The sequence below is a fragment of the Staurois parvus genome, unplaced genomic scaffold (assembly GCF_062004578.1).
Source record: "Staurois parvus isolate SC_StPar_1 unplaced genomic scaffold, SC_StPar_1.0 ptg001046l, whole genome shotgun sequence".
Taxonomy (NCBI): Eukaryota; Metazoa; Chordata; class Amphibia; order Anura; family Ranidae; genus Staurois; species Staurois parvus.
The window spans coordinates 455,325-469,875 of record NW_028318842.1 but is presented as its reverse complement, the minus strand read 5'-3'; the positions used below and the strand labels follow the sequence as shown (position 1 = coordinate 469,875).

At 46.3% G+C, this 14,551-nt stretch overlaps 1 protein-coding gene across 1 annotated transcript in view; it reads right to left on the bottom strand.

Moving 5' to 3' along the window:
- Nucleotides 1-5,324, bottom strand: part of LOC149440907 (vomeronasal type-2 receptor 26-like) — a 70,935-nt gene extending 65,611 nt beyond the window's left edge. Inside the window, exon 1 of the mRNA XM_089657997.1 lies at nt 5,274-5,324. Within this exon, the coding sequence (XP_089514123.1) occupies nt 5,274-5,309 (36 nt within the window). The 5' untranslated portion in view covers nt 5,310-5,324. The remainder of the gene's footprint in view (nt 1-5,273) is intronic.
- Nucleotides 5,325-14,551: the final 9,227 nt, after the last annotated feature.

Here is a 14,551-nt window from a genome sequence, read left to right as displayed (position 1 = left end):
TGCATAAAACCACCATGTGCAAAAAGACGAGTGTGAAACAATTAAAAGTAATATAGGACACGGAGCATGCAGATGAAAGTGCAGTGCAGACACCCAGCATTGGCTGGTGGTACAGTCTTTGGGTCCACGTGGACCAAACTCAGCATGGCACCTGTCGGTGGGTTAGCAGCACACTATTCCCTATGAGCATAGCACTGGGGATGGGGGGGGGGGGTCTGGATCAGGAGGAGATAGCAGGCTGCAGCTCCAGATAGTGCTCTGCCCAAGTAGTTGTAACGGGTGGCTGCCAACAATTCTGGACAGGTCCCTAGGCTAAAAAGCAGTAGTGATGGGCCGAACACCCCCCTGTTTGGTTTGCGGTTGACCCAATTGAATGTACAACCATGAACTTTGAACATGAACCGGACATGTCTCTGCTGTCAGTGGGGTTCCCGGCTGACAGCTGAATGGAAAAAGTATTGTCGGCATTTCCCAGCTATTTATTTATTTTTCTTAAATGACATGGGGTCCCCCCTCCCATTCATACCAAGCCCTTTGGGTCTGGTATGAATTTTGAGGGGCCCCCCAATTCTATACCAGACCCTTATCCGAGCATTCAGCCCAGTAGGTCAGGAAAGGGGAGGGGGGTTGAGCGCCCCACCCTCCTGCACCATACCAGGCTACATGCCCTCAACATGGGGGGCTGCTTTGGGTCTCCCCCCGAAGCACTCTGTCCCCATATTGATGGGGACAATGGTCTCTTCCCCACAACAGTGGCCTTTGTCTGTGGAGGTCTGCGGGCGGGGGCTTATCAGAATCTGGAATCCCCCTTTAACAAGGGGGGGCCCCCAGATCCCGCCCCCAATGTGAATGAGTATGGGGTACATGGTACCGCTACCTAGTCACAAAAAAAGTGTAGTGCAAAAAAAGACAGGCAACAGTTTTTGGAAAGTCCTTTATTATGCCCGCCACTGCCGCTACCCAAAAAAAGGAAAAAAAAAACGCTCCGCTCTCCACGCCGGCCCCTGCTGTCTGACAGCTGCACCTGTGATGGCAATCCTTATATACTGTCATGATGTCACAAGGGGGTGATGTTCTGTGGTCAGGTACATTGCTTTGACCAATCACAATGCTCTGTCAGGGCGCAGTGCATTGTGGGGCATGGCGGGAAAACTTGTGTTCGACTCAAACATGCAGCCCATCTCTAAACAGAAGCTCTACAAATCAAGGCAGCAGTGTCTCTTCCCTCCCGACTAGTCTCTTGAGGAGGTGGGGTAAGGAGAAGTTTGACCCAGGTTGAGGGGAACTAACTGCTTCAGAAGGATAGAGAGCAGCAGAGACCACTCCACAGAGCCTCCAATGTCTCCCACCAGGGCTTTAGGCTGAGGAGCGATTCCCACTCTACAAGACTCTAGTTTCCTTCACCTCCCAGCCAGGATCTCTGGATAAAGCTTGTTATTGAGGCAGAACAGGCTGAATGGGACTCACAGCACCAAGTCACCAGTGTATCCCACCAGACTACAGACTCGGGATCGGTGCCCACTCTGCAAATCTGTGGAGCAGGGAACAGAGGTGCAGAAACAGGCTACGGGGGACACAGTGCACTGCAGGGATTAATAAGAGCTGAGATCATATCACAGAGCTTTGTGAAGGTGCACCTTCTCAGAATGCCATCTTGGACACCCCCCCACAATTTGTGCTATATTTACTTCTTGTACTGTTTGGACATTGCTTCTCAGTACAATAAATGGGTTCCTGTGCTGCCCGAATTTCCACTGGTGCTATGCCTCAGGGAAGCTAAGATTTTTACTGCAAGCACTTCTACTTTATCTTCTTGGATCTCTGAACCCACCACTTGTGTCCCACCATCCCTATATGTCACCTGCAAGGGATTCAAGGTGAGGGATGGACTTTGTTTAAAGCTTCCATCCACGGATGGTGAGATTTCAAATTGGAAATATTGATGGCACCTCATGAGGATGCTTAATGTGATGGAAGTCATTGACTACTCTACTGAGTACGGTCTTGGGGGGTGATTATTTTAGTGATAGTAGTCATTTTTGTGCTAATCAAAACTTCATTTTAAGGCTTGTTGGCCCACTTTTATTAAACCCCAAAGTAAAGGTTCAACAGTAAACTTGCCCTTGCAGGGGTTCTATCATCAAAACTAGTAACACCTGGCTCCCTCTTTAGCAGAACCAACGTTCTCCTCACTGTTCCCTCAGACCATTTCACCTAGCTCTCCTTGCTCAGTCAGTCTGTAGTTACAGCACCCTGCTGCACAGGCCCACTCCCTGGCCTCTTAATTCGGGATCTCCTGACACTCCAGGCTCTCCCACTCCAGGCTCTCTCACTACTCTCAGACCACCAGATTCCCTCAATCCTCTGGACTTGTCTAGTCATCCTGGCTTTCTCAGACTTGTTTAGCTGCCTTGACCCCTTCAGCCTGATGAGCATGGAATCTCTCTTCCAGAATGGACCGCTCTCTCTTGAATGGATCACCTCTCCTAACGGGAACCCACATGTCAGGGATCTCCTCGATCCCCGCCACGATGGTCCCGGCGCAGGCGCAGTGCGCCGCCCTGTGCAGGGACTCAAGCACTAGGTCCGGGTCGGCCGCGGCGTTCGAGTTTGCGCATGCGCAGTAGAAGCCGTGGCCGCCCGCTGGGCACCAATGGCAGTGCAGGGCGGGATATTTAAATGGCCCTGAGCTGTCATTCAGTGCCTTCTGGTCTTACCTGTATCCTGTGAACCTGTGTATTGTAAGTTGCTGACCCGGATTGTGCTCTGACCTTGCTGAATTTCTCCTGCCCTGACCCTTGCTTTGCCTGACCTCTCTCTTGAATGCCCCCTATTGGATCTGACCTGCTGTTGCTGACCTGGCGTGTGACCCGACTATTCTCTGCCCGCTGCCTTGTACCATACCGTCCTCCCTGTTACCGACCCGGCTTGTCTGACCTCGCACCGGCTCAGTCATCCATCCATCCATCCATCCATCCATCCCTCCCAGTGGGGTCTTCTGACCTCCTCATATCAGGCTCTTCCCCGCGGGAGCCCTCGGCGAATACCACTACCACTAACGGGTTTGCCCAGTAGTCACGACCTGGTCTCGGGGGGGCTCCAAGTCCATCCCCACCATCAGGGGCCCTGGTGAACAAGCACCCTGGGACTTAGACTCCGTGCTCTGGGAACGCCTATTTAGTGGAGTGCTAGTGGTACCGCCGGGTGGTCCCTTACACCACACCTGTTCCCTGATAGGCCTACGCCTGTCTCCTGATTCACAGTTCAGGATAGACTTTGTTTAAAGCTAACATTCATGGATGGTGAGCTTCCATTTGGAAATAATGGTGGCACCCGGTGAGGATGCAAAACGACTGACTGACTACTCTATTGAGTTAAAATACTTCCTGTATAGATCTTCCACACACAATGCAAAAAGGTCCAGATACATACAATTCTGACTGGTGTTAAAACAACTACATAAAGGAGACTTCCACAAATGGCACAGCTTGTTTTCTTACATCTCCTTATTGCTGAGCTAATATTTTGGGCACTGGATCCAAAGGCAATTCTAAAAACCTACCAAACGAACATGCTGAGTTCATGCCACCTGGAGTGTTCTCTCATTCAAGCAACTAAACCTGTTAAGCAAAATGGTGGACCCAGAAGGATTTGTGGATAATAATCACTGAATAATCCCCCCAAGTTGCAATGCTCTGTGTACACCCAATGTTCAAATTTCTGGTATACTGATCTGCACTCATTCTGTAAAAGTAATTCTAAAATATTCCACCCAGACTGTACAGAGCCATCTATTGAACACGCCATAATACATATGTAGCCCCTTCTAGGCTAGCTAGATAGGATTTTTGTTAGAGAAGCGGCCTGGGATGAGCCAGCCTGGCAATGAGGTAGTGAGTTCACCTCAGGACAAGGTGGGAGGCTCTACAGGTCAGGGCTTCTGGAGTCCTACCATCTTTCCAGAAACTTCTGGCACTTTCTGGAAGAGGGGCGGAGGAGGGGAGTAGGCCCATATTTGCATATTTAGGGGAACTTGGCCAATCCCCAGGCAAGAGGCCAGGTAGTGTGGTCAAGGACAGCCCTTAAATGTGGCAGAGCCTGAGCAGCAGGGTTTATTGTTGGAGTTGAGTCAGGTGGAAGATGGACTGAGAAGGCGCGGGAGTGCGGAGCCCGGGAGAAGGCCCCAGGGAGGGGAGCCTACCTACTGGCTGGATGCTGGACAGAAGGATCTCCACTGTGCCACAAGTCTCCTAGGGAGGACAACCTGTCAGCAGGGAAGGAGCTAGCCCAGCGTAAGGCTTGAAAGCAGCTACCAACCAACAAAGCTACATGACAGGACAGTATGAGTACTCCTCCACAAAAGGGAGCGGGCGGTCAGGTGTGTGACGGGAGCGACTTTTGGGGGTGGGGGGACCTCTGTATCATCTCCCCAAATCATTATGTTTAACCCACCCTGTGCCTGTTAAGGGGTACAGGGTGTGTATGTGAATGTCTGAGTCCTGTGTATAGTGTGTGTTCCTTTGTCTAGGCCACATGGCTGTCCATTGTCTGTTTACCATGTGCTACCCCCCATTGTGCTGTGTCTTCCTGTCCAGCGAACTATTATGGGATGTACTGTTTGTGTATTGGTGTGGGGGTTGGTCAATGTCCTTTGCCACATGGTTGCTTCCCATTGTTCTGTGTCTGGTTGGATGGGGAGGGGTGATGAGGTGTTTCCTGCCTATACTGTAGCCCTTCCCACTGAGAGGGTGGGCTGATGATGTATTTCCTGTTCCTGGTTGTGTTTCCCCGCCCTCTGTATAAAACATGTTGTTTGTGTAAAATAAAGGTTGTTGGCTTCCTGTTTTAGTAAGAGCTGGGTGTTGTCTTTTTTCCTGAGGGATTTCGAGGGTGTGGTCCGTGGATGGTGTTCGGACAGGGGAAGTTGTGCTATAACGGAAAAACTCAGTGCGGTCTGGGTTCCGGTTCCGTTACAAGGTGCAACACCCAACTTCTCATCTGGGACTACAGATCTTAGAATGCCTTGCCAAGAGATACCCTCAGGACAGCCGGGTGCAAGAGGAAGGATTCATCTGGGGTCTCAGGAGATACAACGAAGGGGACTCGGTGCTCCTTAAATTAGCTGTTGCTGATGTTTGTTTCACATTTTGTACAGTGTGTGCTAAAAAGTTGTCCTCAAGTTCTACAGTTCCTTGGGCATCCCACATACCCCTAGACCCCATCCATGTTGTTGTAGCGCTACACATACATAATATATAGAAGTGATCACTTACCTGTGTATACCGATACACACTGAGCAATTGGGCCATCGCATTATTCGTAAAGAAAGAGCTCTCACCAATAAAACCGGCCACTTCTCCGTCTCCCTTACAGTAATAGTTGGGAGCTTCCTTCTCTCCAGACAATATCTTTATGGCATATCCCAAAGTTTTCATTGGATCATTACAAGTATTAAATATATGATAGCCCAGGGTGACATTGGGCAGGAGATCGGGGTTCTGGTTTATCTCATCGACAGCAGTAATCATCGCCAAGATGCTTTTGTACTCTTCAACGTCAACACTGCCAGATAATGAGAGGTTTTATATTTCAATATTTTTATTGAGAAATAAACATATTAAAACAAGATGGCTAACAATAAAAGAAAAGAAAAAAAAAAGAAAGGGCCCACCAACAAAATGGAACCAGATTCAGAATCATAAACATAATACTGGTAGGTAAAAAAAAAAAAAAAAAAAAAAAAAAAAAAAGAAATTTAGCAGATAATAGCATTACAATGCACATGAAAAAAGTCAAAGCCATCAAAATATACAAGTTTCAAAGATCAATAAACAACAATTATAGCAAAATAGACCAAAAATAACAAAGAAAAATAAAAATGTTTAACAAATAGTAGGAAAAGAGAAAAAAAGAGGAAAAATAGAGAAAGGAGGGGGGGGGGGGGGGGTCAGCTGCCAGACACTCACGATACAGTAATATAAGCAATCCAAGGATCCCAAGTCCTCTCAAATCTGGACACATCATCAGAGACGATACTCGTCAGTTTATCATTAACCATTATCCAGTTCAGTTTTTGTTTCACCCTATCCAGCGGGATCAAAGATTGCTTCCAACTCCTAGCTATAGTAATGCGAGCCGCCAATAAGATATATACAATTAGTTTAATCGATCTTTTGGGAACATCAGAGGGTAGTATATTAAACAAGGCTACTTCCGGCGATCTACGGATATTAATTCCTGTCACTGAGTAAAGAAAATTAAATATGCGGATCCAGAACCTACTCACGACTGGGCATTTCCACCAGACATGGAACATAGTACCCTCTTGACCACAGCGTCGGAAACAGGCAGAAGAAACGGAAGGATACATAATGGCTAGGCGAGCAGGGACCAAATACCACCGAAGTAGCGTCTTGTAATTAGATTCAACAAGATCAGTGTTAATCGAAATCTTCGATAAGGCATGGGCCGCCGTCCGCCAGGTATCCAAATCCAATGAACTATTTAAATCCCGTTCCCATAAAGTCATGTAAGACAATTTTGTTAGAGGATCAACCAACAAAGCATAAACAATGGACAAGCGACCCCGCATTACCCCACTCGCCCCACAGGAGACCTCGAGGGAAGTAAGCGCACAAGGTTCTGTGAGTAGTCTAAGTTTGCTATCAATAAAAGAGCGAAGTTGATGGTAACGAAATATCTCTCCACGAGGCATCCCACAAAAATTCACAAAATACTGACGAGACCGAGGGCGAACCCCATCTAAATAATCACCAATACGTAGCAAACCCTTATTAATCCACCATTGGAACCCCGCGAAAGACAAACCCGGAACAAACTCAGGATTACCAAACACCGGAGCCAACGGAGTATGCGGAGAGAAAAAAGGTTTACGAGCTCGCCATCTATCCCACACTGACAATGAATAAGATAGAGTAGGACACAAAATAGGAGGGCGCAATCTATTGGGAAGCCACATGAGAGTACCAATAGCATATGGACGGCACGAAAGAGCCTCAATCCCAACCCATTGGGGGACATATCCCCTGGCCGTAGTACAAGATAATTGTGCTATTTGGGCCGCCTGAAAATATGCGAAAAGATTAGGGAGTCCCAAACCACCATGCCTCTTCAAAGAAAACAAGGTAGATTTGTTCAGCCTAGGGCGCTTTCCCCTCCAAACAAATCTGGAGACTGCAGCCTGCAGGAAGACTAGTTCTCGTTTGGGAATCAAAATTGGTAACGTCCTAAAATAGTATAATAATCTAGGTAGGAAGGTCATTTTAATAGAATTAATTCTACCGAACCAGGAAAGAGAAAGATCCTGCCAGGCTAATAAGTCATTCTTAAGTCGCTTGAAAAGCGGGATATAGTTGGCCTGGTATAGCGTCGATACAGATTTCGTAAGAAGAATCCCCAGATAGGGGAGAGAACCAGGAGCCCACTGAAAAGCAAAGTTTTCCCGGCAGTAGCGAACCTCTGAATCGGGTAAAGAGATATTCAAAGCAACAGTTTTAGAGGAGTTGAGCGTAAGACCGGAGACCTCAGAAAAACGATGAAACAGATGGAAGAAACCAGGTAGAGACGTTCGAGGATCAGATATATACATAAGAACATCATCGGCAAATAGGGCACATTTATGAACCCTTTGACCACAGATAACACCCGATATAGAGGAATCAGCGCGAATAGCAATCGCAAGAGGTTCCATCGCCAATGCAAAGAGCAACGGAGAAAGAGGACATCCCTGTCTAGTTCCTCGCTCTATCGAAAAAGGAACTGATTTATGACCACGAATGGATACCTGAGCTGACGGGGTAGAATAGAGGGCCCGCAACAACGTCGTAAAATAAGGGCCAAACCCAAACCTGTCCAACGTTTTAAACAAATAATCCCAGGACAGACTGTCGAATGCCTTCTGAATATCCAGTGACAGTAGAAAAACATCCCTTTGCGACGATCCATCCCAATTGGACTGCACAGCTGACAGCAAAGCTATAGTCCGCCTAATTTGGTCCGATGTTTGTCGACCACTTATGAATCCTGATTGGTCATCATGAATGTATAAGGCCAAGAAATTATGGAGCCGTAAGGCCAGGATTTTAGTAAGAATCTTTAAATCACAATTAATTAAAGAAATAGGCCGGTAATTGGAGACCATAGCGGCATCCTTGAAAGGCTTGGGAATGACACTAATGAATGCCTTATTTTCCTCTGGGAGAACCACACCCCCCTCCCGCAAATAATTAAAGTACAGGGCCATATGGGGTATCAGAATGTCCGGGAAAGCTTTATAGTAAGTATTAGGAAGACCATCCGGTCCCGGGGCCTTGTGAGAGGCCAGGGATTTCACCGCATTCCCAACCTCTTCACAGGAGATAGGTTGTTCCATTAGCTCCCTATGTGCCTCCTGGAGGGGGGAAAAGGAGATAGACTCCAAAAAAGCCTCCAGAGAGGAAGAAGAACAGCCCCCCGTGGGCGAACTATAAAGCTGAGAGTAAAAAGACTGAAATTTGTGGAGGATCTTACCCGGGTCCTGGGATAACGAACCATTGTCCAGTCTGAGCTTGGGGAGGGCCGTCTGGGAGTGTCTAGGAGTCAGCTTGCGTGCCAACAAGGTGCCAGGTCTGTCCCTCCACGTAAAGAATTTATGATTAGACCAACGAAGTTGTTTATCCGCAGTGGTAGTAAGACATAAATTAAGTTCCAGTCGGGCCTGGTCAAGTTTAAGTAACAAATCAGAACTGGGATGATGTTTATGTTGAGCAACCAGGTCAATATATAATTGAGTTTTAGTAGCAAGTAGGTCAGTTCGGGCTTTTTTTAAACGAGAAGAGAGTTGAATAATATAGCCCCTGACTGAGGCCTTATGAGCTGCCCAATTAATCGCCGGGTTCGTGTCCTCTGCTTTATTAAAATCAAAAAACATTTGTAGGTGCGATGAAATTTCCCGACAATGAGATGGATTACCCAAAATAGAGTCATTAAGACGCCAATGAAAAGCCGTCTTACCAAGAGTCTCGGACGAAAAGGTGATAGAAACTGGGTCGTGGTCAGACCAGGGCGTGGAAAAGATTTTAGCAGTGACAAGTTTGGGGAGTGAATATGTATGAAGAAAAATATGGTCAATGCGAGAATAACTATCATGAGCCCTGGAGTAGTGGGAGTAGTCTCGGGAAGTAGGATTAGCCTCCCTCCATGCATCAATAAGATCATAGCGATATAAAAGTTGAGCCAATTTACGGCTCCGTCTAGAAGGAGGTTGAAGCGTGGCGGTTTGGGAACGATCCAGAGTCTGATCCAATGCTAAATTAGAGTCACCAGCTAGAATAACGTCACCCTCAAATTCTCCTACCAGAGTACTTAGCAAAGATTGGAAAAATTCAACCTGATTGGTATTGGGGGTATAATAAATTATAAAAGTGATAAGGTCGCCTCCCAAGTGGCCTTTCACCAAAAGATATCTCCCCTCCTTGTCCCGGATAATTTTAGAGTCAACAAAGGACACTCGACGAGAAAAGCAAAGGGCCACCCCCCGCTTTTTCTCTGTGGCATTAGCAAAAAAGCAGAGAGGGTAATTTTTATGAATATAACGTGGAGAGAAGGAGGGTGGAAAATGAGTCTCCTGTAAGGCAACTATATCCGCCCCAAGGGAGTAGTATGAGCTGAAAGCCTGTATACGTTTGGATGGGGAATTGAACCCCTGAACATTATGAGAAAGGAAGCGAATTTCTCCGCTAGTGGACCGTACGGAAGACATGACAAATAATTATGGAACTAAGCAGAATAAAGACCCCTCGTTCCTTAAAAGTAAGAAGATCCCTATAAGTCCCTAAATGTCGCCAGCTGACCCCCCAAAAAATCAGAAAACAACAAAAAGAAAAAAGACAGAAAAAAACAGAAAAAAGAAAAGAGAACATTCGGATCACAAAAGTCCAAATGCCAAGTGACCGCGGTACACAAAACAGTATCAGAAAATGAAGGAAACAATGTACCAGGAAATACAGAGCAATAGCCCTGCGGTGGAATAGGTCTGCCCAGAGAAACATTCCCGGGGAAGAGTCTTCCAATCAGGGAGAGCGCAAAGACACTCTCCGGCACTAACAGCAGTTACAACCCAATAACAATAAATCAAACGCACAGTGCATTAAACAAAAAAACAAAGCAATTAGAGCCACTGAAATGATATTCAGCAAACAAATGTAATTAACATCCTAAGTCCCACCCCCAGCCCATCCCCCCAAACCAATATAACAACAGCGGCCAATGCTCCGAAGAGCCACAGAAAGGCCGCCATAAACGAACATATTCCAGCGAAAAGTCCCCAAAAGAACACAAAAGTTCAAGAAGTCCACCCGGGCGGATTCCGGGACCCCTTCTTCTTAGACGATGGAGTAGTCCACAAAGGCTGGAGCGGCGGAGGTCGAGAAGCCGATCCCGTGGGAGAATGGGACGTCGGACTGCGAGATATAATACCCAGCTGAAGCAGCAACTCCTCGCCATCCTGGAATGTAGTAAACCCATAGGATTTCCCATTAAGAGTGAACTGCAGACGAAAAGGGTAGGCCCAGCGATATTTAATGCCCTTTTGAACCAAGTGAGAAAGAAGTGGCTTGAGGGAGCGCCGCCTCTGGATAGTGGCCGACGAAACATCAGCAAAGATTTGTACCTTGTGCCCTGCAAGCTCTATATCCGGATTCTCCCTGCCAAACCGCATAACCGCTTCCTTAACCTGAAAAAAATGAGGCTTGACGATGATATCTCTAGGAGGCCCCCCTTGCCGGGGGGGGATCAATGCCCGGTGAATGCGATCAATCTCAAGATGAAGATCATCAATTGCAGGCATAGCGGACCGCATGAGGGTATGTGCGCAGCTAGTAAGCTCCTTAACCGACTCAGGAAGACCTCGAATGCGAAAATTGTATCGCCTAGCCCGATTCTCCAGGTCATCAATTTTAGAATACGCCTCCTCCAGGCGATCTTGCAAGTCGGTGATCATGTTAGAATTTTGGGAGATACTTTGGACTGTCGCATCAACTTTAGCCTCAATACAGTCTAAACGGTGGCCCAAGGCCTGAAAATCCTGCTTTAAATCCGCCGCCAATTTTGAGGTAGCTCTGTCTAATTCGCGTTGCAGCAAATCTGCGAATCGAGCTATCAAAGTCGCATCACAAGAGTATAGAGGCGGGTCAGGAGGAATCGTTGGCGAGGAAGCCGGGCTGTCATCAGCGGGATCTGGACCGCTATGCTGGCTTGAAAAAATGGCAGCTATGTCGCTGCTCAAGGGCGAGGATGCAGGGGAGTCACGGCTCAATGGACAGGCCGAAGCCTGGGACTCTAGTGGCACAGGGCTGGAGGATGACTGGGGGGGCTGCAGGAAGTCACTCACCCCACCTAGCGATGCTGCTGTAGTCCTCCCTGGCCCAGCGTGGGACGAGGAGCCCATCTTCTCTCTCCGAGGGAGAGGTGCTGCTGTAGGAGAGGCAGAGGAGACCCCATGAGCCGCGGGCGCCGATCCGGCCGCCATCTTGGTCCTCCCAGTCCCCGCAGGGAGCCGCAGCTGGGAGCCTCCACGGCTCTTAATCGCCGACTTGCCGGGCATAGTGACAGGTGCCCGAGATCCGGAGATAGGCAGGGGGGGGCCCCGGGGGTGAAGCGGCACTATGCCCTTTTATGGGCTGCTGTCAGTGCCGGAGATGTGCGGAGCTAATGCCGGGACATCCGATCCCGGCGGCCGCGCATGCGCACTCTATAATGAGAGGTTTTAAATGGAAAATGGTTACTTCTGAGAGTACAGTTTGGTCACAGCCCACAAAACTAAAGCCCCGTATACACAATGAGAATATTGGACAAATGATCATCTGTTTTTTGGGGGGGTTGCGTCCTAGTCTCATATCGAAAGTGAAGAGGCTGCCAACGTTACGAACATTCTTGTACAACAGAAAGAACATTCGGGAGTGATGTCATGTATTTGTATTGTATTATCAGATAAACACTGTGCTGATTAAATCTTATGATCTGATATCGTATGAGACACATTTCATCCCTTCATATAGCTGTGTACGGACGATCAGATTATCGTACGATCGCTTGAAAAGAGGGAATTTCCGTACGATTTTCTGATCATGCGAGCTAGGCTTAGCACTTCTTAGAAAACCATTAAAAAAATTAATTTGATAGGCAACTGCAGATCGCATAAATGACACAGCAGAGGATTGCAGGGGGAGCAGTGTGGAATTAGGGTTCCATGGGGTGCAGAGGTGAGAAGCGTTGGAAGAGGATTGCAGGGGGAACAGTGTGGAATTAGGGTTCCAGGGGGTGCAGAGGTGAGAAGTGTTGGAGGCAGGAGGTACAAGGGTGAGCACATTTGCACAGTACATCACCACTACTATTGTATGTTACATTCAGGTGTACCTCGGTTTACGAATTTTGCAAAAAATTTGTAAACCGAAATGTGGTTCCCATAGGAATGCAGGGAAAACCAATTAATCTGTTCCGGAGGTCAGAAAAAAGTAGAAAAAAAGTTGATGTCACTATAGGTCAGTGCCGGTTTTTAAATGTAATTACTGCTTTTTTTTCCCTTCACTATAGCTCAGAGATTCAGCTGTCACTTCCCCCCCAGCTAAAAGAAACAAAGTTTCCTTCTAGTTTGTTTCTCTGAGTTAAAAGAAACAATGTTTCCTGTAACTCCGGGGAAAGTGACAGCAATTGTATTTAAAAATCGGCACCGACATACACTTCGTATTGTTAAAAAATCCATAAAAAATTTGTACACCGAGGAGTTATTTTCATTCGTAAACCGAAAATTACAGTAACCGAGGCGTTGGTAATCCGAGGTACACCCGTACTTATATACATTCTTTGGTGTTTTTCCTGCTTCTGACCACAGCACTCCCTACACTGGGCTGAACATGACATGCTCCTGATTATTGCTTACTTCACATTACAGACAGGTGTGGTTTGTTTTTGTTGCGAATGAAAATTCAGATCAATTAATCATTATTCAGAGATTCAGATGTATCCAAATTTCTGAACTACAATAGTAATGAATTTAAATGAATCCGAAACAACAATTCAAAATTTTGTCTGAAATTTTAATCCGAATACAAAATTGAATTTGAACACAGGAGTAAAGGCAAACTGAATAGAAAAGAATGGAGGAAAACAGAACAGAATAGAACAGAAAATAAAATAATGAAACAGAATAGAAAATAGTCGAATAGAATAGAGCATGAGGTTTTGATTCATTAAAACCAACTACCTTTTCATATTCTACAAACATATACACCCTATCCCGTAGTCTCATACTGCTAACATAATGTCCATCAAAAAGTCCCACATACAAAAAGTCCAAAAATAAATTAAATTATAAATAGAAATAAAGTAAATAAAAAATATAAATTAAAATGTGCAAATAATGATCCTCGCTTCTTCAATCTTCCAACTGTGACAATGTCCAAATCTTCCCTTCAATCCAAAAGTACCTCAAAAAAAATATACTAGATATAGTGCATTATCTTTTAAAAAATCAATATACGTGATAGCATGCAACCACACTGGTGACATAAATAAACATCACACATGTGAAGTGAAAAACAGCACACCACTTGACTAGTGGTCCTGTGAAACCACCACTGCAATGCGTGACACTCTACAAAAACACAATTTGTGATCAGTGACAAAATGGTGCCAAATACGTGCCACTCCGCATATAGGATAATATACAATTACCCCCTTAAACTTTCAAAGCATACTGGAAATCCTTTGTACCACATACAGTTGCCTTCACTGGGAGTATGCTATCCTTTATATGAGTAGACAATGGAATCACCTCCTCACACAATGACGGGCATCGGGATCCCCGTTCCTCACAGGACAAAAGGGATCTTGTGAAAAAGTCGGAAGTGACGAAACGCGTCAGGGTCGTGACGTCAGACGCTAGGCCAGAAGGAGCAGAGCGGCCATTTTGGAGAAGGTCTCAGCACAGAACGGAGATCAGCGAGGATGGACGGCATTTTTACTATGTAAGCTGTATAATAAATTCTGTATACCATTTTATACTATTCCACTGAGTCTGCTCCCATTTTTCCTGTGAGGAACGGGGATCCCGATGCCCGTCATTGTGTGAGGAGGTGATTCCATTGTCTACTCATATAAAGGTGCCAAAAGACATTGTCAGTGTGCCAAAAGACATTGTCCTGTGCAGATCGGGAGTTGTACAACTGGTACTATTCTGACCATGTCTGTTATTTAATCATGGATCATGACTTGATGTTTTGCTTTTTGAGATCTTTTAGCATGCTTCACTTTGTCAGACAGTGTGTCAGGGCTCCAGGGTGTGACCAGAGGTATGTGACTGACGCAGGGAAACGCAGACTTCAGATATGTTATAAACAATATAATTTATTAAAGACTAACAATACAAACATAAATGCAGTGCAATACTAAAACATAACACAGTGCAAACGAACCAAACCACCCACAGATAACAATACATACAATGCAAGCGTCGTCAGGCAGGCCGGGTCAATAACAATCAGGCAGGTAGGAA